The sequence below is a fragment of the Salvelinus alpinus genome, chromosome 17 (genome assembly GCF_045679555.1).
Source record: "Salvelinus alpinus chromosome 17, SLU_Salpinus.1, whole genome shotgun sequence".
NCBI classification, from domain to species: Eukaryota; Metazoa; Chordata; class Actinopteri; order Salmoniformes; family Salmonidae; genus Salvelinus; species Salvelinus alpinus.
In genome coordinates, this window is record NC_092102.1 from 5,344,598 (window position 1) to 5,371,089 (window position 26,492).

At 41.6% G+C, this 26,492-nt stretch overlaps 1 protein-coding gene across 1 annotated transcript in view; it reads right to left on the reverse strand.

Moving 5' to 3' along the window:
• Nucleotides 1-7,073: 7,073 nt before the first annotated feature.
• Nucleotides 7,074-26,492, reverse strand: part of ablim1b (actin binding LIM protein 1b) — a 69,281-nt gene continuing 49,862 nt past the window's right edge. Inside the window, exons 6-9 of the mRNA XM_071346984.1 lie at nucleotides 21,828-21,921; nucleotides 17,611-17,698; nucleotides 17,089-17,147; nucleotides 7,074-7,408 (exon numbers count right to left, since the gene is read on the reverse strand). Of these exons, the coding sequence (XP_071203085.1) occupies nucleotides 7,307-7,408; nucleotides 17,089-17,147; nucleotides 17,611-17,698; nucleotides 21,828-21,921 (343 nt within the window). The 3' untranslated portion in view covers nucleotides 7,074-7,306. The remainder of the gene's footprint in view (nucleotides 7,409-17,088; nucleotides 17,148-17,610; nucleotides 17,699-21,827; nucleotides 21,922-26,492) is intronic.

Below are 26,492 nucleotides of genomic sequence, written 5' to 3' on the forward strand. Positions count from 1 at the left end.
TTTTTTCAAACCATCATTAGAGTCGCATCATGTAGCCTTAAAATTAAAAAATGTAATTAATTAATTAATCATCACAAACGTTTGGCTATATGTTTTATCACAACTAAAGTTGTATAAATAACTAAATTAAGCATATAGAAGAGCCTGCTTCTTTGTTATCTGCTCAACACAGAATAGCCGCAAGTGCGCACTTCCTTGGAAATCGTTTGGAGAAAATATCCTTTCTATTTTATTCAGCTATGTTAAATTGCTTGTGTTAACTGTGAGTACGCTAGAGAAGAGACCAAACGTCATGGCATGCGCATCGCACACAAAGGTCAGCCCATAATGAGTCATTCAGTTCAAATGTGTATGAGCCCAACATATGATTTTTTTATTTTTTTATTTTATTTTTTTACATGTTTGTTTTACTGAAGGTTGTGGTGGTGCTGATGATGATGGTGATGCAAATTTTTATTGAACCTTTATTGAACTAGGCAAGTCAGTTAAGAACAAATTCTTATTTACAATGACGGCTTACCCCGGCCTAACCTGGATGACGCTGGGCCAATTGTGTGCTGCCCTATGGGATTCCCGATTACGGGCAGTTGTGATACAGCCCGGGATCGAACCCGGTTTTGTAGTGACACCTCTAGCACTGTGATGTAGTGCCTTAGATCGCTGCGCCACTCAGGATCCCCAATAATGATGAAGATGGCTGTTTCACAGGGTATAGGCCCAGTAAGGAAAGATGTGTGTTTGTATGCGAGCGCGCGAGGTCATCCATGGACATTGAACATTTGTTGAATTTTGGTCAGTCCGCCCTGGCCATGATTTCAGTCCTAATCGGCCTTGATTTGCCCCGAAAACAGATGTCTACGAGTGGTTCAGATTTGGTGCATATACATTTTCGTTTTGGTTTTTGGTACTACTATTTTAACAAGTATGTGGTAAATTTTCTAAACACTTAGTACAAAACTCCAAACTGTTAATACTTGTAACACAGTCAGTCTTACATTGAAAACGTTTCATTGTCCATTCATTTAGTTTATTAACACCTTTCATCAAACAATCGCTGATTCAAAATCCAAAGTTTTCTGTGAAATATGTTTTCTGTGAAATGAGTACATAGGTTTAATCACCAAAACACAACATAATGATAACTTCTTAACTTAGTTATTTTAACAACCACTTAATCCAATAGCAAAAAATGTAAGATACAACTCAATATTAGGAAGATGTTTTCAATGTTTTGTACATTCAGTGTACAATTATATTTTGTTCATTTAGCAGATAGTCTTATCACACCATTGTGCCATCAGACTTCTGATACCAATGCAGGGTGAAAAGGGGCCACAGAATTGTGAACCGCTATAAAAAATGGTTTAGAAAAGTATTTTGAAAATACAAATTACAGCTCTCGAATGTATCTTGTAACAAAATACATTGGAGTGTAGTTCAGCCCAGTGTAATACAAATTACAAAATATATACATGTAACAGAAATACTGCTCTTCTCTGATTGTAATCGTGTATTGTAGTTTACAGTATTGTACTTATGTTTTGTAGTGATCCTGTACATGGCTTAGTTCATAAGAGCATGGCACTAGCAACACCAGAGTTGTGGGTTTGATTGCCACTGGGGTCACATACCAAAATGTGTGGATGGTTGGCACTTTGGATAAAAATGTCTGCTAAGTAAATGGCATGTATTACAGTTCTGTATAGGCAAATGCGATTTTTGTAAAGTAGTTTTAACCCCCCCCTCCCAACAAGAATACCCCAGCCACTTCCTTCTGGATAAATGTGTACTGTACTGGGGATACATTTCTTTCTTGTTTTAGACTTCCTGGATTATTTGCATTGGTATTGGTATTGTGTTGTTATTTTGTATTACTGCCCTGTAGGAGCTAGACACACAAGCAATTTGCTGCACCTGCTGTAACATCTGCTAAACTGTGTACGCGACTAATACATTTTGATTTGTTAAATACAGTACATCTCTGATCTTGTCAATATCAGATTTTTAAAATAACGTACTGTGAAGTAAAATCAAGGACCGAGTTTGGGAAACCCTGTAGTACACAATGGAAGAGAGTTGATTAAATAGCCATGCCATACCGCCGTTTCTTTTGGGACCGGCATAATGACAAGCATGGAGCATGGAGTGAAAGTGTTCTGTACTGTAAGTACGCTACAACGCTGTGGGCCAGGTGGAAACGGTTTAGCAGCCTGCCAATAAATTGGAATACAAAAGAAGCCATCCACCCTTGATGTCAATGTCAGGTTTTTTGCTTTTCACTGAATCTCCGTTAGGATATTGGTTAGACTACAATCAGGCTGTGGAATAATGTAGCCTAAATAAATGAGAGAACTGTCACGCCCTGACTTTAGTTATATTTGCTTTCTTTATTATTTGGTTAGGTCAGGGTGTGACAAGGGTGGTTTGTTTAGTTTTTGTATTGTCTAGGGTTTTTTGGTCATCTATTGGGATTTTGTGTTGTCTAGGGTTAGGTAGGTTTATGGTGGCCTAAATGGGTTCCCAATCAGAGACAGCTGTTTATTGTTGTCTCTGATTGGGGAGCCTATTTAGGTTGCCATTTTCCATGTGGGTTTTGTGGGTAGTTGTCCATGTTTAGTTGCCTGTGAGCACTACGTTGGCGTCACGTGTCAGTTTATTGTTTTGTGGGCGACATCGGTAAATAAAAAAGTATGTACGCTCAAGACGCGGCGCCTTGGTTCACTCCTTTAAAAGGCCGTGACAAGAGCCTATTATTTTGCTCCATCGCATACAGTATAGGCAACTCCAAACGCCCACAGAGGTTGTGAAATACAGTATGAACACGAGACTCACGTTGCGGTTCATTTATTGTTTAATTATTCAAGGCTCCCTTTGTTATTTCGTTTAATATAAATAAAATGCTTGAACGAATGAATGATATAGATATCGAAGAACACTTGAGTGTAACGGTGGTCCTCCTCCTCTTCAACCGAAAAGGAGGAGTATTGAGGGAACCAAGGCGCAGCGGGTTGTGAACACATAATATTTATTAAAGACAAGACGAAAACACGAACTTCACTATAAACTAACAAAACAACAAACGGAGTAGACAGACCTGAACGACGAACTTACATTAAACACGAGAACGCACGAACAGGGAAAATAGCCTACACATAAAATGACGATGTACAACACAAACCGAACAGTCCCGTATGGTGCGACAAACACTGACACAGGAGACAACCACCCACAACGAACACAGTGAAACAACCTACCTAAATATGACTCTTAATTAGAGGAACGCAAAACACCTGCCTCTAATTAAGAGCCATACCAGGCAACCCTAAACCAACATAGAAACACACAACATAGAATGCCCACCCAAACTCACGTCCTGACCAACTAACACATACAACAAACTAACAGAAATAGGTCAGGAACGTGACATTGAGATTATGGGGCAATCATCAGATCAAATGTGAGGACACAACAGTTAATCTGATACAAGACTAAAGTTATCAATATCACAGACCTGCTTTGCCTTAAAGAAAAATGCATCAACCACTTACAAATATGTCAATTTATTATAATCCAAATAATAATCAAAACAACCTTATAATAGGTAATGATTTTTATATTTCCAAAAGACTCATTTACAGTATTTGTTCATCAACATCTTTATGTTTTTGTTTATAAAAAAATAAGACTCATTCAAAATGCAGATGTTTATTTCAACTACATCTCAACTACATTTTAGATGCACTTCCCCCCCCAGCTCCACGACCACTGGTAAAACCTTGCTGAGATGATCAATGTATTTGTTGCATTGTTGTATCGTCAGTTTCTCACGCCTAAACATCTTGATGGCAACAGTTCACCTTTGCTTGTACGGTTGGCAGAGTTATGGATTCATGTTTTCAGATGATGCCAAACAAGTTTGATCGGGTTTAAATCAGGAGACCTACATGTAGAGATTAAAAAAATATTTCTAGATGTACTCTAGGTGAGGTGAGTCTCATTAGTGTTGAGTAATGTGCTGCTGTAGATTTACTTACTCTGCTGGAGTCTTGACCCAGTTTATGCCCTCATTTGCAATGCAAAACTAGGTTTTCAGCAAGCCAGCTTCTTTCTATGGTGCTACACATTCCAGAGCTACGGGCGATACAGAGAGTCAGGCAGCATTAGCAGAGAGTCAGGTGGAGAATGACGCGTTGAAGAGGGTGAGAGACGAGATGATGGAGTCACAATCCATGTCAGGTACACCTATGAGCTCTGGAACTCCACCTCCGACAGGCAGAGGCAACAATCGTGGCGGGTTCGTCAGGTCGTCTGTTCACCCTGACATCTCCATTCCTCACCATGAGTGTACACAGAATACCAACTAGGATGGACCCCGAGGCAAATTTGTCTTACCAGTGAACCTTCGAGTGTTCATCATGAAAACTGTGTTTCAGAAGTTTCTGTCCATGACTGATGCAACCCGAAAAAGCATTAAAGACAGAGTTAATGAGTACTTGAGGTCGCTGAGAAAGTCTGGGCTTCGCCTGCTCTCCCTTATCTAAGGCATACAGTATATGTTGACTACAGTATACATCTCATTGTCCTGTTGGTTTTTGTCACACTGCACAGTAGCCTAATAAATATATGCATCTTGAATCAGTAAAAAATATATATTTCTACCACTGTAGATGCATTGTTTTTATTTTGAGAATAAAGTTTTCGGTTCACAGTAGTGGTGGACATTGGTCACAGTTCACGCATTGATGAGCTATTAAATTGGACAATAGCCAGCCGAAACCCTCATGATAGCTAATTTGTGATCGGCACGAATTTGTGTCTGGCAATCCAGACACAATGGCAAATGCAACGACAAATAATGTACATTTATTATAATCCACATAATACTTAACCATACAAAAATAAAACAATTTCTGTGTGTAAATACATTTGACCGCAATGCTAGTCGGTCTATAGAACAATTTGCACAATTGTATTTCTCAACTGGTAATTGAAGCGCGCCTCCCATTCACCACTCAAGTGCGAGCTACAGGCTGTCAGCGAGTCACCCACCACTTTACAATGTGAGCTGGAGGGATTTTGAAAACGTGTTTTCAAACACTTGTTTTTCACAAGTGTAGTAGGTTGTGAACTCCGCGAACAATGTTTCTACTCTGAGAATGGTAAAGGACGGTAATTAATACATGAATTCAATCAATTGGAATGTAAACGAAGCCATCCACCCATGATGGGCTATTAGCAGGACAATAGACTCTTGCCAAGTAGATTTCTATTTGTAGGGACTTGAACTGTATTAATGGATGTTGAATAGATGTTTGCCAATGTTCAAACGCTCTCCATACCACATCGGCCCAAACGCTCTCCATACAGTGCATTCAGAAATTATTCAGACCCCTGGACCTTTTCCACATTGAGTTACGTTACAGCCTTATTCTAAAATGGATAAAACAAAATCCTCAATCTACACACAATACCCCATAATGACAAACCGAAAACAGGTTTGAAGAAATGTTTGCTAATTTATAAATAAAAAAACCAGAACTTATTTCCATAAGTATTCAGACCTTTTGCGATGAGACTCGAAATTGAGCCCAGGTCCGTCCTGTTTCCATTGATCATCCTTCAGATGTCTCTACAACTTGATTGGAGTCCACCTGTGGTAAATTCAATTGATTGAACATGATTTGGAAAGGCACACACAGGTCTATTATAAGGTTGAAAGTGCATGTCAGAGTAAAAACCAAGCCACGAGGTCTAAGCAATGGCATGATTGTGTCAAGGCACAGATCTGGGGAAGGCTACCAAATAATGTCTGCAGCATTGAAAGTCCTCAAGAACACAGTGGACTCCATCATTCTTCAATTGAAGAAGTTTGGAACCACCAAGACTCTTCCTAGAGCTGGCCGTCCTGCCAACCTGAACAATTGGGGGAGATGGGCCTTGGTCAGGGAGGTGACAGAGCTCCAGAGTTCCTCTGTGGAGATGGGAGAACCTTCCAGAAGGACAACCATCTCTGCAGCGCTCCACCAATCAGGCCTTTATAGTAGAGTGGCCAGACGGAAGCCAATCCTCAGTAAAAAGCACATGACAGCCCGCTTGGAGTTTGCCAAAAGACACTGAAAGTACTGAGACCATGAGAAACAGGATTCTCTGGTCTGATGAAACCAAGATTGAACTCTTTGGCCTGAATGCCAAGCGTCACATCTGGAGGAAACCTGGAAACATCCCTACAGTGAAGCATGGTGGTTGCAGCATCATGCTGTGGGAATGTTTTTCAGTGGCAGGGACTGGGAGACTTGTCAGGATTGAGAGAAAGATGAACGGAGCAAAGTACAGAGAGATCCTTGATGAAAACCTGCTTCAGAGCACTCAGGACCTCAGACTGTGGTGAAGGTTCACATTCCAACAGGACAACGGCCATAAGCACACAGCCAAGACAACGCAGGAGTCGCTTCAGGACAAGTCTCTGAATGTCCTTGAGTGGCCCAGCCAGAACCCGGACTTGAAACCGATCGAACATCTCTGGAGAGACCTGAAAATAGCTGTGCAGCAACTCTCCCCATCCAACCTGACAGAGGTCGAGAGGATCTGCAGAGAAGAATGGGAGAAACTCCCCAAATACAGGTGTGCCAAGATTTTAGCCTCGTACCCAAGAAGACTCAAGGCTGTAATCGCTGCCAAAGGTGCTTCAAGGAAGTACTGAGTAAAAAGTCTGAATATTCATGTAAATGTGATATTTCAGTTTTACATTTTTATTTACTTAGCAACATTTTTGAAAAAAACAGTTTTTGCTTTGTCATTATGCAGTATTGTGCATAGATTTGAATAAGGCTGTAACCTAACAAAATGTGGGAAAAGTCAAGGGGTTTGAATACCTTCCATGTCAGCTCACATTATTGAGTTGAGTTGTGTTGTTGCATTGGATTAAATGATTTGACTACTCACATCGTGTTATGTCATACCAATGACAATGTTAAGCCTGTTTTATGACTGAGGGTACAACTAAAGAGCTACCAAGACTTCAAAAGCCCTACACTACTTAATAACGATATAATACTATTTAGCCAGAACTGTGATGCTGTTATTACATTTGTTTATTGTACAAAATACATACAGGACAATGACAAGACAACCATAAAGAACTCAGGACAGTGTACATGACAATACTCCCAAAATAACAAACACATAGATACAGCGCAATAAATAGGGAACACCTTGGAGTGATATCAATCAATAATAAAGAAAGTATAAGAAGAACATTGTTGTTTCATTGGAGTCCCCAGTGTGTAACCTTCAGTCGCATCTCCAGTTAGTAGTGTTCAGAGTTGCTGTAGGTACTCACATAGATTGTGTGACCAGGGATGCTGGAGCCAGGTCTTGAGCAGATACTCTCAGACGAGGACCTGGTAGGCTGCGGGCGAAAGAGAGACTGTCAACCACTAACGACTAACTTTCCCATAATGGCACGGTCCCCACAATGACATAGTTGACACATTTGCACACAGAAGGAGCCGTCCATGGTGACGATGTCCAGTGCCTTCAGAAAGTATTCAGACCCCTTGACTTTTTCCACATTTTGTTACGTTAGCCTTATTTTGAAATGGTTTAAATAAATCTATTTCCTCAGCAATCTACACACAATACCCCATAATGAAAAAGCGAAAACAGGTTTTTAGAAGTTTTTGCAAATGTATACAATTTATTTTTATATATATATATATATATATATATACACCTTATTTCCATAAGTATTCAGACACTTTGCTATGAGACTCGAAATTGAGCTCCGGTGCATCTTGTTTCCATTGATCATCCTTCAGATGTTTCTACAACTTGATTGGAGTCCACCTGTGGTAAATTCAATTGATTGAACATGATTTGGAAAGGCACACAGGTCTATTATAAGGTTTAAAGTGCATGTTAGAGTAAAAACCAAGCCGTGAGGTCGAAGGAATTGTCCGTAGGGCTCCGAGACAGGATTGGGTCGAGGCACAGATCTGGGGAAGGGTACCAAAAAATATCTGCAGCATTGAAGGTCCCCAAGAACACAGTGGACTCCATCATTCTTAAATGGAAGAAGTTTGGAACCACCAAGACTCTTCCTAGAGCTGGCCGCCCGGGCCAAACTGAGCAATCGGGGGAGAAGGGCCTTGATCAGGGAGGTGACCAAGAACCCCATGGTCACCTGAAAGAGCTCTAGAGTTCCTCTGTGGAGAAGGGAGAACCTTCCAGAAGGACAACCATCTCTGCACTCCACCAATCAGGCCTTTATTGTAGAGTGGCCAGACAGAAGCCACTCCTCAGGAAAAAGAACATGACAGCCCGCATGGAGTTTGCCAAAAGGTACCTAAAGGACTCTCAGACCATGAGAAACAAGATTCTCTGGTCTGATGAAACCAAGATTGAAGTCTTTGGCCTGAATGCCAAGCGTCACGTCTGGAGGAAGCCTGGCACCATCCCTACTGTGAAGCATGGTGGTGGCAGCATCATGCTGTGGGGATGTTTTCTGTGGCAGGGCATGGGAGACTAGTCAGGATCGAGGCAAAGATGAATGGAGCAAAATGCAGAGAGATCCTTGATGAAAACCTGCTCCAGAGTGCTCAGGTCCTCAGACTGGGGCGAAGGTTCACCTTCCAACAGGACAACAACCCTAAGCACACAGCCAAGACAACGCAGGAGTGGCTTTGGGACTAGTCTCTGAATGTCCTTGAGTGGCCCAGCCAGAGCCCAGACTTGAACCCAATCTAACATCTCTGGAGAGACTTGAAAATAGCTGTGCAGCAACGCTCCCCATCCATCCTGAAATAGCTTGAGAGGATCTGCAGAAAAGAATGGGAGAAACTCCCAAAATACAGGTGTGCCAAGCTTGTAGCGTCATACCCAGGACTTGAGGCTGTTATCGCTGCCAAAGGTGCTTCAACAAAGTACTGAGTAAAGGGTCTTAATACTTGTGTATATGTGATATTTCAGTTCAAAAAGCATTTTTTGCTTTGTCATTATGAAGTATTGTGTGTAGATTGATGAGGGGCAAAAAACAATTTAATACATTTTAGAATAAGGCTGTAACCTAACAAAATGTGGAAAAAGTCAAGAGGTCTTAATACTTTTCGAAGGCACTGAACAAAAATATAAGGAAATCAGTCAATTAAAAAAAATTATTCGGCCCCAATCTATGGATTTCACATCACTGGGCAGGGGCGCAACCATGGGTGGGCCTGGGAGGGCATAGGCCCACCCACTGGTGAGCCAGGCCCAGCCAATCAGAATTAGTTTTAATCCACAAAAAGGCTTTATTTTTATTACAGCCAGAAGTTCTTGGGCTGGCTGGTTACATGTGGTTGTGACGTGGGTTGGACGTACTGCCACATTCTCTAAAATGATGTTGGAGGCGTCTTATGGTAGAGGAATTAACATACAATTCTCTGGCAACAGCTCTGGGGGATATTCCTGCAGTCTGCATGCCAATTGCACACTCCCTCAAAACTTGAGACATCTGTGGCATTGTGTTGTGTGACAAAACCACACATTTTAGAGAGGCCTTTTATTGTCCCCAGCAGAAGGTGCACCTGTGTAATGATCATGCTGTTTAATCAGCTTCTTGATATGCCACACCTGTTAGGTGGGTGGATTATCTTGGCAAAGGAGAAATGCTCACTAGCAGGGATTTAAACAAATTTGTGCAACAAATTTGAGAGAAATAAGCTTTTGTGTTCATGGAACATTTCTGGGATCTTTTATTGCAGCTCATGAAACATGGGACCAACACTTTACATGTTGTGCTTCATTTTTGTTTAGTTTAAATGAGTGTGACAGGAATTGGAGCGCATTCAAACATTTGTGCCCAAAACACAAACAAACATCAGCCTTTCCCCTTTCTCAAATGCCCTCTTTCCCTTTAAGAAGGACATCTTAATGATATCTTCTTAAAAGTATCTGTTAACAGTTTGTAAATGCCTTTAAAATTAGGTCCTTTTTCAGATGCAACCAGACCTTTCAGAAATGGCTCTTTGTTTTGACTTTGAATTTGATTGGTTTGATTAGCTTGATTAGTTAGTCTAGCCTGATTACCACTCTCTTTAGCTAACATTCCACTCCTTGCCACTCCTTGTAATTGCTTGTCAGACTGGACTTTTGGAAATCTCAACGTTCAATATGCAGCCGGAATTTACGGCACAGTTGTTGATTGGTAGTTGGAAACAACATTCATATTTTCCATGATAATGTTATGGAACATGTGGTGCGAGCAAATTTGGTGCAATGTTGAATTAGAATTTTAAGAACAACAGCAAACACTACCGTTACAACCTGTTGCGGTAATTTCCTTCTGAGAAGGCAGTGTCAATGCAAGATCACTTTTAAGAAGATAGCATTAAGACGTCTGTTATGAATTTTATGAATAATGACTAAATTATGTATACATTTAACGTAGAACTATAACTAACAGAATTCTACCCTGTCACTGTATGATTGTATGAAATTTATTAGAATCATAAATCTGATGTGTGTAGCTTTAGTCAGAATTAGAACAAGGACTTTTTGTTCCTTTTTAGTATGTAAGCAGGGTGCAAGTGTGACACAAATGATAAGAGGAGCTATCGACAGACAAGCTGTACTACTGTGTTCCTTACAGGACATTCTGTCCCCACCCAGGGAGGGGAGAGACCCTGGGCTTGTAGTAGATTGTATAACAGGTGGCAGACAATGTATGAGTAGGAGAAGACTTGTGAACTATATTGTCATTGTCTCTGAGAGGAGGAGGGACATTTATGACGAAATGTGAGGTATATAGACCAATGTACAGGAAATGATAAGCAGAGCTCTCGTAAATAAACATTCTGACTATTGTAGACTGGCCTCTGTCTGTTTTTCATTTCTATCAGTATCCTACAAATCCTGATATAGCAGACTGAGTAGTTTAATTGAATTGGTTAATGAACATGAGAACAGAATTCTCTTAACAACGTCCAACACACAGCCATATACAGAAGAAACTCAACCACTACACTTTTGCAGGAACTGTTCTCACCCCTAAGGGCAAAAACAGTGAGTCAGTCCTCCAGGTTTCTTTTTCTGTATTGTGAATGAACTATTACCTGTCGGTGTAGGCTTTTACCTTGGGTAAAAGCAAATACAAATTACACTGCAAATCCTCGACTTGCTTTTTGTGTAAAGCAGTGCATAGCAGACTACTGCACATTTACTGTAGGAGCTAAAAGGCTGCAAACATCTGGCCTGCTTAGAGTCTTACAGCTGTGTTTGGTATAAAACCCTAAAATATAGAACCCTAAAAGAGAGGACAATCGGTAACTAGTGCTGGGTGTCTACTGTGTTTTGAGGTTTTGGTTCGATTATTAAAAAAGAATCACGGTTTTTGATTTAGATTTAAAAGAAAAACATTAAGTACACTATGCATTATGAGGGTTGAATGCTGTAACAACACAGAATAAAACGATTAATAAAAGTTCCACTATGGTAGTGACTCTGCTTATCACTTATTAACCATCATTACATTTCAGTATATTATTTGTTTAATTTAGCTTTATTATTTTATTCCAAGTCATCATCTCATCTCTATAGAGCTGCTGCCTATACTGTCTGACAAAATCACTATTTTAGTAGTTCTTCCAAGTAAATAAGGGATACTTTTATGACTGCTGAACACAAATACCTAACGAAGCAACTGCTCTCTCTCCATGTAGCTATCCCCTCTTGATTGCTCATTTTAAACCACTAGATGCGGTTTTCCATTGTGCCCTTAGGTTAATTACTGCTGATGGTCAAAGAACTCACCATTGTGTTTTGTATCAAAAAGTTTGTTGGGCCTCCTTGTATGCAAAGAGAGAGCAGCATTTTCTTGTGTTTATCTACAAAGCACTCATGCAGAAACCTATGTACCTATAATCAATAATTCAATTTAGACTAACAAATGACCAAACCCGGTCTCAGGCTTAGATAACACAGAGTTGGGTAAAGCTTCTTTTGTTTTTTTTTGTGCCCTTTATGTGGAACAACTTACAGGGCTCTCTGAAATGAGATGTTCTGGTCCCCCTTAGTCAGTTCAGAGTAATGATCGGAGACCTATGTTGATAAATGTGTCTGTTTTTCTTAATATGTTTTGTAATTTTGTATATTGTATGTTTGATGTATTTAAACAGGGCTCATCTGTAAAATAGGCCTTACTCTCAGTATGACCTGTCAAAATAAAGGTTAAATAAATAACAATTATTCTGTCTCTTATATAGCAGGCGTAAAAGGCCGTACAAGGAGCCACGCAATGGATTATGGTCATTGTAGTTAATTATCGCATTTTCTGTGCTAAACTATATAGAGCATTGGCCTGTTGGAAACTCCTACTCCCATGCATGAACTGAACGAAATGGAATTCAAATAATTGGACCAATGTTGGTCAATTGGTTGTTTAAAAAACAAAAAATAACCGTAATTTCAGTTAATCGCTCAGCCCTATCCGTAACACACTTTTTATTTTTTGGAATTGACCAGCCAAACCACCCTTCTTAACACTCGCTTAACCTGGAAGCCAAACGCACCAATGTGTCAGAGGAAACACCGTTCAACTGAAAACCGAAGTCAGCCTGCAAGCGCCCGGCCTGCCACAAGGAGTCGCTAGACTGCGATGAGCCAAGTAAAGCACCCCCGGCCAAACCCTCCCCTAATCCGGACGACGCTAGGCCAATTGTGCGCCGCCCTATGGGACTCCCGGTCACAAACCCCAGGCTGTAGGGACGCCGTAACACTCTAAATCAAATTGTATTAGTTCCATACACGTGTTTAGCAGATGTTATTGCGGGTGTAGTGAAATTCTTGTGTTTCTAGCTCCAACAGTGCAGTAATATCTAACAAGTAATATCGCACAATTTCACAACACACAATATACACATTTAAAGTAAAGGAGTGGAATTAAGAATATATAAATACTTGGATGAGCAATGTCGGAGCGGCATACACTAAGATACAGTAAAATGGAATACAGTATATACATATGAGATGAGAAATGCTAAACATGTAAACATTATTAAAGTGACTAGTGTTCCTTTATTAAAGTGGCCAGTGATTTCAAGTCTATGTACATGTATATGGGGCAGCAGCAGCTTCTAACGTGCTACTGATGGCTATTTAACAGTCTGATGGCCTTGAGAAATAAGCTGTTTTTCAGTCTCAAGGGGTCCCAGATTTGATGCACCAGTACTGACCTCACCTTCTGGATGATAGCAGGGTGAACAGGCAGTGGCTTGGGTGGTTTTTGTACTTGACAATCTTTTTGGCCTTCCTGTGTCCTGGAGGGAAGGTAGTTTGCACACGGTGACGCGTTGGGCAGACTGCACCACCCTCTGGGTGGTGCAGGTTTTAGGTGCCAAGACAAAATTCTTCAGCCTCCTGAGGTTGAAGAGGCGTCATTGCGCCTTCTTCACTACACTGTCTGTGTGGGTGAATCATTTCAGTTTGTCAGCGATATGTACGCAGAGGAACTTGAAGCTTTCCACCTTTCCACTGGAGTCCCGTTGATGTGAATAGGGGGGTGCTCCCTCTGCTGTTTCCTGAAGTCCACGATCAGCTCCTTTGTTTTGTTTATGTTGAGTGAGAGGTTGTTTTCCTGGCACAACATTCCCAGGGCCCTCCCTGTAGGCTGTTTCGTCATTGTTGTTAATCAGACATACTACTGTTGTATCATCTGCAAACTTGATGATTGAGTTGGAGGTGTGCATGGCCACTCAGTCATGTGTGAACAGGGAGTACAGGAGGGGGCTGAGCACCCACCCTTGTGGGGCCCCAGTGTTGAGGATCAGGGAAGTTTCCTGGCGGCCCGTCAGGAAGTCCAGGACCCAATTGCACAGGGCGGGGTTGAGACCCAGGGCCTCAAGCTTAATGATGAGCTTGGAGGGTACTATGGTGTTGAATGCTGAGCTATAGTCAATGAACAGCATTCTTACATTGGTATTCTTGTTGTCCAGATGGGATAGGGCAGTGTGCAGTGTGATGGCGATTGCATCATCTGTGGACCAATTGAGGCGGTAAGCAAATTGAAGTGGGTCTAGTGTGACAGGTAAGGTGGAGGTGATATGATCCTTGACTAGTCTCTCAAAGCACTTCATGATGACAGAAGTGAGTGCTACGGGGCGATAGTCATTTAGTTCAGCTACCTTTGCAATCTTGGGTACAGGAACAATGGTGGCCATCTTGAAGCATGTGGGGACAGCAGACTGGGATAGGGAGAGATTTAATATTTGTCCGTGAACATACACGCATGCTCTGAGGATGTGGGTAGGGATGCCGTCTGTGCCGGCAGCCTAGCGAGAGTTAACACTTTTAAATGTCTTACTCACATCGGCCGTAGAGAAGGAAAGCCCACAGTCCTTAGTAGCGGGCCGCGTCGGTGGCACTGTGTTATCCTCAAAGTGGGCAAAGAATGTGTTTAGCTTGTCTTGAAGAAAGACATCGGTGTCCTCGACGTGGCTGGTTTTCCTTTTTTCTTTTTGTAATCCGTGATTGCCACATATGTCTCATATCTGAGCCGTTGATTTGCGACTCCACTTTGTCTCGATACTGACGTTTTGCCTGTTTGATTAATTTGCGGAGGGAATGACTACTGTTTGTATTCTGCCATATTCCCCATCACCTTGCCACGGTTAAATGCGGTGGTTCGTGCTTTAAGTTTTGCGTGAACGCTGCCATCTATATACAGTTTCTGGTTAGGGTAGGTTTTAATAGTCACAGTGGGTACAACATCTCCTATACACTTCTTGATAAGCTTGATAACCGTCTCAGTGTTCACGTCAGTATTATTCTCCGAAGCTACCCGGAACATATCCCAGTCCGCGTGATCAAAACATTCCTGAAGCATGCTTTCCGATTGGTCAGACCCGCGTTGAATAGTCTTTAGCATGGGTACTTCCTATAGGAAGGGAGGAGCAAAATGGAGTCATGCTCAGATTTGCCGAAAGGAGGGCGGGGGAAGGCCTTGTATGCATTCCGGAAGTTGGAGTAACAATGGTCCAGTGTTTTTCCAGCACGAGTGCTACAGTCGATATGCTGATAAAATTTAGGTAGCCCTTTTCTCAAATTTGCTTTGTTAAAATCCCCAGCTACAATAAATGTGGCCTCAGGATATATGGTTTCCAGTTTGCATAAAGTCCAGTAAAGTTCCTTGACCGCCGTCATGGTATCGGCTTGAGGGGGGATATACACGGCTGTGACAATAACCGGAGAGAATTCTTTGGGAAGTAATACGGTCTGCATTTGATTGTGAGGTATTCTAGGTCAGGTGAACAAAAGGACTTGAGTTCCTGTATATTATTACAATTACACCATGAGTTGTTAATCATGAAACATACACCCCCGCCCTTCTTCTTCCCGGAGAGATGTTTATTCCTGTCGGCGTGATGGACTGAGAATCCAGATGGCTGGACCGACTCCGACAGCATATCCCGAGAGAGCCATATTTCCGTAAAACAGAGTATGTTACTATCCCTGATGTCTCTCTGGAAAGAAAGCCTTGCCCTGATCTTGTCAACTTTGTTATCTAGGGACTGAACTTGAGCGAGTAATATACTTGGAAGCAGTGGGTGGTGTGCGCGCCTCCTAAGTCTGACTAGAAGACCGCTCCAAATTGCTCTTCACTGCCGGCGTTGCTTTGGGTCTGCCTCTGGAATCAGTTCAAATGCCCTGGGTGGTGCGAAAAAAGGATCCGCTTCGTGAAAATCGTAGTGCTGGTCGTAGTGCTGGTAAGTTGACGCCGCTCTGATATTGTCATGCCCTGACCTTAGAGAGCCTTTTTATGTCTCCATTTTGGTTTGGTCAGAGTGTGATTTGGGGTGGGCATTCTATGTTCTGATTTCTATGTGTTGGCCGGGTATGGTTCTAAATCAGGGACAGCTGTCTATTGTTGTCTCTGGGAATCATACTTAGGCAGCCTTTTCCTCTTTTGTCATTGTGGGAAGTTATCTTTGTTAGTGGCACTATAGCCCTGTGAGCTTCACGGTTGTTTTTTTGTTTCTTGTTTTGTTGGCAACATTTACTAAAAGAAAAGAAATTGTACGCTCACCACGCTGCATTTTGGTCCTCTTCTTCCGACGGCCGTGACAGATATCCAATAGTTCTTCCCGAGTGTGTGTGTGTGTATGTATGTATGTATGTAATAACAGATTTTCTGAGCTAACAAAAAAAATGAAATACTTCAAAGTTTACTAAGAGCTAGAAGCGAGGCAGTCCTCTCTGTCGGCACCATCCTCCCAGACAGTATATCCTGAGTGAGCCATGTTTCCATGAAACAGAGTATGTTACAATCTCTGATGTCTCTCTGGAAGGAAATCGTCGCCCTGAGCTCGTCAACTTTATTATTTAGAGACTGAACATTAGCGAGTAATATACTCGGAAAGCGGTGGGTAGTGTGCACGCCTCCTGAGTCGGACTAAAAGTCCACTCTGAATACCTCTTCTCCGCCGGCGGTGTTTTGGATCAGCCTCTGGAATCAGTTCAATTGCCCTGTGGGGTACAAACAAAAATCCGATTCGGGAAAGCCGTATTCCTGGTCGTAATGCTGGTAATGCTGGGGAGTTACCGCAGCTCTGATATCCAAAAGTTCTTCCCGGATGTTTGTAATAACACAAAAGAATTCTGGGCAAATAATGTAAGAAATAACACAGAAAAAAAACAAATACTGCAAAGTTGCCTAGGAGCTAGAAGCACAGCCATGATGTTCTATGCGTATGTCATGGCCATAGCAAACACTCTAACACCCATAATGTTCTCTGTCATAACCATAGCAAACTCTCTATCATACCCATAACACTCTCCATTTCATTCTACCTGACTGCAGTTGAAGTCATCCAAATGAACAGAGAACTAAATTGTAATAACCATAAGACTTTTACGATCACATTTACCAGCATATTTGCTTATAAATGATTTGTGAAACATGAAGGCCTTTTAATTAAAGGGTTTATGAACTTTTGTCGAACGTCAACTTCACTATCATGAAACAAACTGTTGTCTTGATTCCAAACAGTCTCGACATGATAAGTGAACAAGAGAATTCAAGCTGGCAGTGTGTTCGACGGAGTTGATCAATTTTACCCTGTATTTCTCTTCAGCTCTGCTATTGTTCTTACAGTCTGGATGCCATACTGTAGATCCTGTGGAGAGAGAAGAAGAGCCTAAATGTGTAGCAGACCTGGGTTCAAATACTATTTGCTTTCGATTAAATACTTTTGCTGTGCTTGCCTGATGCAATTGCGCCAATGTGCAAACTCTGCCAATCAGGCACTCCAGGCAGGCTCAATCAAGAGCTCAAAGTATTAGAAAGAAAATAAATATTAGTTGAACCCAGGTCTGGATGCATAGCTACATCTGAAGGCATACATCTGTAAATCTTGACTTCCTTGAATTTTCATCCCTGATTTGCTCCTTTACCATTCATGCTTTTACAAAGCAAAACAACATTGCACATATCCACCCAGTGCATACAACAACATTCTAAACAACTCAGTGAAGTGAAAATTCCACTGAAGTGGAGGTTAGTATTCTCCCCTGTGAGAACATGCACAAATGTTTACAGTACTTGAAATTCAACTAGATGTACTTGACCTGGAAACCCACCTTGCAGGTACATTTCCTCTCCTTCTGTGAACATGTGGTTGCATCTGCTGCACCTTGCACAACTGGGATGGTAGTGCTTGTCACCTGCCTGGAGAAGGGAGTCAAACGTCACACACAGTAGCATGCACTGTAAACCGCAATGTGCTGTCAATACTCAACTTTTGAGGAAACCCCTTTCACTTAACAGATTTGAGTATAGTTACTTATTAAAAGGATATTGTAGTTATTACACAAAAATTTCTTAATTAATTGTCACGTTCCTGACCTGTTTTCTGTTAGTTTTTGTATGTGTTAGTTGGTCAGGGCGTGAGTTTGGGTGGGCAGTCTATGTTTTCTGTTTCTATGTTGGTTTTGGGTACCTGATATGGTTCTCAATTAGAGGCAGGTGGTTTTCATCTCCTCTGATTGAGAATCATATTAAGGTAGGTGTTTTCACTTTGTTTGTCGTGGGTGGTTGTCTCCTGTGTCTGTGTTTGTTTGCTTGCACCATACGGGACTGTTTCGTTCGTTCGTCGTTTTGTGTAGTCATTTTCCTGTTCGTGAGTTCATCGTGTTATGTAAGTTCTTATGTTCAGGTTCGTCTACTCCGTTTGTTGTTTTGTTTAGTTTCAAGTGAAGTTCGTGTTTTCGTCTTTACTTAAAATAAATCATGTCATATCAAGACGCTGCATTTTGGTTTAATCCCTGCTCCTCCTCTTCGGATGAAGAGGAGGAGGAACGCCGTTACATTAATAAACATGAAACAAATCCGGTTTTGTTATATTTCAGTCTTCTGTGATGTACATAAAGTGTAATATTTGGATACAAACTCAAAATAAAATGCATTTGAACTCTGACATGGTACAGGTGTTTTATTTTTTTAAACACGAACCATGTGTGTGAGGTGTAAACTGTTGTTTCAAATTAGATTTGTTTAAGACTATCAAGAAACATTCTCTGTGACCCTGATTTAACATTTTAAAGAGCCACTGCACCTAAAAAAGCAACTAATCCCTTTGAAAACAGCCTATGTGGCATTGATATGAGTCAGAAACATTCATTATAGTGTCAAAATTGACTACAAAAAGTGTAAATAGGATCATTTCGGTCAAAAAGTCTAAAATGGAGCTTGAAACCTCAACAATGAGGGCTCCTGAAAGGCGCAGCAGTCTAAGGCACTGCATTTCAGTGCTAGAGGCATAACTACAGACCCTGTGGTGGAATTATGTGGAATTATGTTTTTAGATGAATTAATTTTACAAATTTATTAAAACTGAAAAGCTGAAATATCCTGAGTTAATAAGTATTTAACCCCTTTTTTATGGCAAGCCTAAATAACTTTTGTCTCGTCAGTCCACAGAATATATTCCCAAAAGTCTTGGGGATAATCAAGATGTTTTTTTGCCAAAAGTGAGATGAGCCTTTGTTCTTTTTGGTTAGCAGTAGTTTTCGCCTTGGAACTCTGCCATAGATGCCATTTTGCCCAGTCTCTTTCTTATGGTTGAGTCATGAACACTGACCTTAACTGGGGCAAGTGATGCCTGCAGTTCTTTAGATGTTGTTGTGGGTTCTTTTGTGACCTCTTGGATGAGACGTCACTGCGCTCTTGGGGTGATTTTGGTAGGCCGGCTACTCCTGGGAAGGAGTAATGTTCTCCATTTGTGGATAATGTCTCTCACCGTGGTTCGCTGGAGTCCTAAAGCTTTAGAAATGGCTTTGTAACCCTTTCCTGACTGGTAGATGTCAATTACTTTGTTTCTCATCTGTTCCTGGATTGCGGCATGATGTCTTGCTTTTTGAGATCTTTTAGTCTACTTCACTTTGTCAGACAGTTTCTATTTAAGTGATTTCTTGATTCAACAGGTCTGGCAGTAATCAGACCTGGGTGTGGCTAGCGAAATTGAACTCAGCTCTACAAAAAATGTGATTAATCACAGTAAATTCATGATTTAACAAGGGAGCGCAATGACTTTGTCACATAGGGCCATGATCGTTCGGATAGCTTGTTTCCCTTAATAAATAAAATGACCACTTAAACTGTGTTTACTTGGGTTATCTTTGAGTAATATTAAAATGTGTTTGATGATCTGAAACATTTAAGTGTGACAAATGTGCAAAGAAATCCAGGCTGTGTAAGGGCTATTTGACTAAGAAGGAGAGTGAGGGTGCTGCATCAGATGATCTGGCCTCCACAATCACCTGACCTCAACCCAATTGAGATGGTTTGGGATGAGTTGGACCACAGAGTGAAGGAAAAGCAGCTAACAAGTGCTCAGTATATGTGGGAGCTCCTTCAAGACAGTTGGAAAAGCATTCCAGGTGAAGCTGGTTGAGAGAATGTCAATAGTGTGCAAAGCTGTCATCAAGGCAAAGGGTGGCTGCTATGAATAAATATAAAATATATTTTGACTTTTTTGGTTACTACATGATTCCAAATGTGTTATTTCATAGTTTTGATGTCTTCACTATTATTCTACAGTGTAGAAAATAGTGAAAATCAAGAAAAAACGTTGAATGAGTAGGTGTGTCCAAACTTTTGACTGGTACTGTATGCATAGTGTAATTGTTAATTGATGTGTTCATGCAGGGCTCATCTGCAAAAGAGACTGTGGTCTAAACATGACTCCCTGGCTAAATCAATGTTAAATACAAATCCATTGTTACACAGGGGTCATCAAGTCTTTGGCTACGTTAGATTAAAGGCTAGGATGAAATGGTCATGTTTGAATACTCTTAAACATCATTCCTTCCTCTTGTTGAATTAATCACCAATCTGACATGACGCGATGCGTTACTGCTGGGCTGTAACAAATGAGCATGCCATATAGATCCCCAGATGAATGGATTGAGAAATCCAATTTACATTTACATTACATTTAAGTCATTTAGCAGACGCTCTTATCCAGAGCGACTTACAAATTGGTGCATTCACCTTATGATATCCAGTGGAACAACCACTTTACAATAGTGCATCTAACTCTTTTAAGGGGGGGGGGGTTAGAAGGATTACTTTATCCTATCCTAGGTATTCCTTAAAGAGGTGGGGTTTCAGGTGTCTCCGGAAGGTGGTGATTGACTCCGCTGACCTGGCGTCGTGAGGGAGTTTGTTCCACCATTGGGGTGCCAGAGCAGCGAACAGTTTTGACTGGGCTGAGCGGGAACTGTACTTCCTCAGAGGTAGGGAGGCGAGCAGGCCAGAGGTGGATGAACGCAGTGCCCTTGTTTGGGTGTAGGGCCTGATCAGAGCCTGAAGGTACGGAGGTGCCGTTCCCCTCACAGCTCCGTAGGCAAGCACCATGGTCTTGTAGCGGATGCGAGCTTCAACTGGAAGCCAGTGGAGAGAGCGGAGGAGCGGGGTGACGTGAGAGAACTTGGGAAAGTTGAACACCAGACGGGCTGCGGCGTTCTGGATGAGTTGTAGGGGTTTAATGGCACAGGCAGGGAGCCCAGCCAACAGCGAGTTGCAGTAATCCAGACGGGAGATGACAAGTGCCTGGATTAGGACCTGCGCCGCTTCCTGCGTGAGGCAGGGTCGTACTCTGCGAATGTTGTAGAGCATGAACCTACAGGAACGGGTCACCGCCTTGATGTTAGTTGAGAACGACAGGGTGTTGTCCAGGATCACGCCAAGGTTCTTAGCACTCTGGGAGGAGGACACAATGGAGTTGTCAACCGTGATGGCGAGATCATGGAACGGGCAGTCCTTCCCCGGGAGGAAGAGCAGCTCCGTCTTGCCGAGGTTCAGCTTGAGGTGGTGATCCGTCATCCACACTGATATGTCTGCCAGACATGCAGAGATGCGATTCACCACCTGGTTATCAGAGGGGGGAAAGGAGAAGATTAATTGTGTGTCGTCTGCATAGCAATGATAGGAGAGACCATGTGAGGATATGACAGAGCCAAGTGACTTGGTGTATAGCGAGAATAGGAGAGGGCCTAGAACAGAGCCCTGGGGGACACCAGTGGTGAGAGCACATGGTGCGGAGACAGATTCTCGCCACGCCACCTGGTAGGAGCGACCTGTCAGGTAGGACGCAATCCAAGCGTGGGCCGCGCCGGAGATGCCCAGCTCGGAGAGGGTGGAGAGGAGGATCTACAGTAGGATCTACCAATAATATAGATCTTGACTACGCACACTGTTCATTCAAATCAATGAGCAGCAACGACTGAAGGAACAATGATTTATAATTTCAAGTCATGAGATGGGAGGAGCAAGGGGACAAGGAAATGTTTCTTACCTCCAGAACCTTCCCTGTGATGAACTGATTGCAGGCCTCACACTGGACCCCAAAGTGAATCTGGTAGTCTTTCTCGCAATAGGGGGTGTCATCCCTAAGAGAAAAGAGGATTGGGGGAACAAGAGAGTCAGGCAGACAGAGAGGGCAAGATCTGAACATTTCTAGTCAATAAACACTTAGATATTGGCTGTGATATCAGATGGCGCCGGAGAAGAAGGCTGATGTTTTAAATGTCCCCAACCAATTGTGTTTCTTTGCTTATTTTTTAAAACTTATTTTGTACATAATGCTACCGTATCTTATGACCGAAAATAACTTCTGGACATCAGGACTGCGATTACTCACCACGGACTGACTGAATCCTTTTTTTCCTGTTTGGGCTGCAGGGGCAGTATTGAGTAGCCTGGATAAAAGGTGCCCATTCAAACGGCCTCGTACTCAATTCTTGCTCGTACAATATGCCTATTATTATTACTATTGGATAGAAAACACTCTCTAGTTTCTAAAACCGTTTGAATTATATCTGTGAGTAAAACAGAACTCATTTTGCAGCAAACTTCCTGACAGGAAGTGGAAAATCTGAAATCGATGCTCTGTTCTAGGGCCTGCCTATAAATGTGCTTGATATGTATTAGTATACATGCACTTCATACGCCTTCCACTAGATGTCAACAGGCAGTGAGAGAAGAAATGGAGTGTATAACTTGATCTGAGGTCGAATAAAAGCTCTTGGCATGACGTGACACCAATTTCCTGTTTCCTGGAACGCGCGAGAATGGACCTGGTATTGCCTTCTGAAAAGCTGTCGTAATAGACGACTAATATCTCCGGCTTTGATTTTATTTGATAAATGTGACAATATCATCGTAAAGTATGTTTTTTCAATATAGTTTTATTCGATTATTGAATTTTTTTCGGGACGTTAGGCGTGTTGCTTTGTCTGCGTTTGTTCACGAAGGAGAGCTTCGCGCCACTTTGCTAGCTTTCCGTGCTAATTGACTGGAGAAGAGGACATTCTAAAACCAAACAACGATTGTTCCCGACAAAGGACCCCTTGTACAACATTCTGATGGAAGATCATCAAAAGTAGGACCCATTTTATGATGCTATTTCATATATCTGTCGAACATGTGTCCTATTAGTTTGCGCCCAGATTTTGGGCACTCTCTCGCTATAACTAAGCTGGATGTCGTAATGAAGTTATTTTTAGAATTCTAACACGGCGATTGCATTAAGAACTAGTGTATCTATCATTTCCTATACAACATGTATTTTTTAGTAACGTTTATGAATAGTTATTTGGTCAGAATAGTTGAGTGTCATAAAAATATCTGGACATTCTGGGAAAAAGATGCTACGTTAGCACAATGTATAACCACTGATTTCAGCTCTAAATATGCACATTTTCGAACAAAACATAAGTGTATGTATAACCTGATGTTATAGGACTGTCATCTGATGAAGCTTATCAAGGTTAGTCAAAAATTATATATTTTTTGCTGGTTTGTTACGATCGCTAACTTTTGCTGCATGTAAATGGCTTGTGTTTCTGGCTATTGTGGTAAGCTAATATAATGCTATAGAAATCGGAAATATTGGCTGGATTCACAAGATGCTTGTCTTTCATTTGCTGTACACCATGTATTTTTCAGAAATGTTTTATGATGAGTATTTAGGTATTTCACGTTGGTGTCTGTAATTACTCTGGCTGCTTCGGTGCTAATTGTGACGGTAGCTGTGATGGTAGCTGCAATGTAAAACTGATTTATACCTCAAATATGCACATTTTTCGAACAAAACATAGATTTATTGTATAACATGTTATAAGACTGTCATCTGATGAAGTTGTTTCTTGGTTAGTTTGATTGGTTCTTGGTTAGTTAGGTTGGTTTTGTGCATGCTACCTGTGCTGTGAAAAATGTCTGTCCTTTTTTGTATTTGGTGGTGAGCTAACATAAATATACGTGGTGTTTTCGCTGTAAAACATTTTAAAAATCGGACATGTTGGCTGGATTCACAAGATGTTTATCTTTCATTTGCTGTATTGGACTTGTTAATGTGTGAAAGTTAAATATTTAAAAAATATATATTTTTGAATTTCGCGCCCTGCACTTGAAGTGGCTGTTGTCATATTGTGCCCGGCTTCGGGCTTGCAGCCCAAAGAAGTTAACGAGTCTGAGCCCGATCCCCGTGATTTGTGTGAAGAGAGAAGGCAGAGAAAAGGGGCCAAAGGGCGGGCTGCCTTCTGAGAATTCATAGGCGATCGAATAAACCTCCACTCTGCTAGCAAATGTGCAATCTTTGGAAAATAAAATAGATGACCTACGCGGAAGATTAAACTACCAACGGGACATTCAAAACTGTAATATCTTATGCTTCACGGAGTCGTGGCTGAACGACGACACTATCAACATACAGCTGGCTGGTTATACGCTGTACCAGTAGGATAGAACAGCGGCGTCTGGTAAGACAAAGGGGGGCGGACAATGTATTTTGAGCTATTGCTCGCCTGAGGTAGAGAATCTCATGATAATAAGCTGTAGGCCACAATATCTACCTAGAGAGTTTTTATCTATATTTTTCGTAGCTGTTTACATACCACCACAGACGGAGGCTGGCACTAAGACTGCATTGAATGAGCTGATTCCACCATAAGCAAACAAGAGAACGCTCACCCAGAGGCGGCGCTCCTAGGAGCCGGGAAACTTAAATTCGTTTTTACTAAATTTCTATCAGCATGTTAAATGTGCAACTAGAGGGGAAAAAAACTCTGGACCACCTTTACTCCACACACAGAGACGCATACAAAGCTCTCCCTCGCCCTCCATTTGGCAAATCCGACCATAATTCTATCCTCCTGATTCCTGCTTACAAGCAAAAATGAAAGCAGGAGGCACCAGTGACTCGGTCAATGCAAAAGTGATCAGATGAAGCAGGTGCTAAGCTACAGGACTGTTTTGTTAGCAGACTGGAATATGTACAGGGATCCCTATGAATGCATTGAGGAGTACACCACATCAGTCATTGGCTTCATCAATAAGTAACCGATGACGTCGTCCACACAGTGACTGTACATACATACCCAACCAGAAGCCATGGATTACTAAGCTAACATATGGAAATGTTTTAAGATGGTCATACCATGGATCATCTAGAGGTGAAAGAAACTCACCTATTTAGGCGAGGTGCTGGCTAGCGGAGTGGAACACTTAAAAAATAAAGGAGAGCTGTCATGGCTGAATCAGAATTAGTTAGGTAACATAGATAAATAAGATGTTTTATTTATCTTCATACTATGCTTATGTGGGATACTTGTCAGTTAGAATGTCTCTTTTTGAATTATACTGTCGGCAGTTGCATTTTCCTTTCTCAGCTAGGGCTTAGTCACTTGGGGCCCAGAGAGGGGAGAGATCAGGCTTGTCTTCATATGTCAATGTATATGTTAAACCATGTAATGCTATGCAGAATATCAGAAGGGGAGGAGGACAGAATGGAACATTGTCTTCTTATGGGAATGTGTCTGTAACTATTGTATGTCCCCTCTGAGGTTGCCCTTATCTTGACCTAGTATATGACCTAAGAGGCTCACTGTCTTCTCTGAGCTTATCCAGGAGGGGGTGTATTTGAGATGGAGGTATCTAGAATTGACAATTGATATATGCCATTGGATGAGGTAATGTTTTGGTACCAAGCACGAGATTGGAACCTCATCTTAGGAGACCAAACTGAACGATAATTTATAGCTAATGCTATCTAGCTATGGGATACTCCTCTTTCTAGTAAAAGGTTCTTTGTGAACTGTTACTAAGCTCTACGGTTTGTCATGTAAGTTAGGAGGGGGTGTATCTTGGCTATAAAAGATTCTAAGAATTGTGTTGTAAGGACTCTCAGAGAATTCATTTATAGACACTGAATTGATCTGAGAGTCAAAAAGGGCTATGGTGAAGCTCATATATAATTAAAGATGGACTTTATAATATAACTGACTTGTGTGTGGTTTGCTCTCTCATAATTGAGTAATACAGGAAATTACCACGACAGAGCTCTAGCTTTAGACTCTAGGAGCTCAGATGCAAAGATATTTATGTCCAACGTTTCGACAGACAAGCTGTCTTCATCAGGGTATACCATCATTTAGGTATTTGAATTTTAGGACCCTTTTAGGTATAAAAAAATATATAAAATTATTATTTCATGGTCTGATAAACACTGCTGTAGCTCGTTCACCTTCCACCGCAGATGCGGAAGGCCGACATAGGCAGATTGAGACGCAGTCCATGCAAAACAGATATCTCTATCTTAAACTGACGGATTTTGATGGGTAAAAAAATAAGCTACAGGACTACAGACTCGCTAGTTAACATTACATGTATGATCTTATCTTCTTGCGACTACAGGGGGTGCTGTTCCGAATTAGCATTTTGTCGTCTCCAAATTAAACTGCCTAGTACTCAATTCTTGCTCGTACAATATGCATATTATTAATTATATTGGATAGAAAACACCTTCTAGTTTCATACAACGTTGAAATTATGTCTGTGGGTGACCCAGAACACTTTCTACAGCGAAATCCATGACAGACAGTGAAAGGTCTGAGAGCGAAGCTCTGGTTTCAGATCAGTTTTTAAGGTCTCTGTCTATCCTATGGAACGACACGAACTGCAC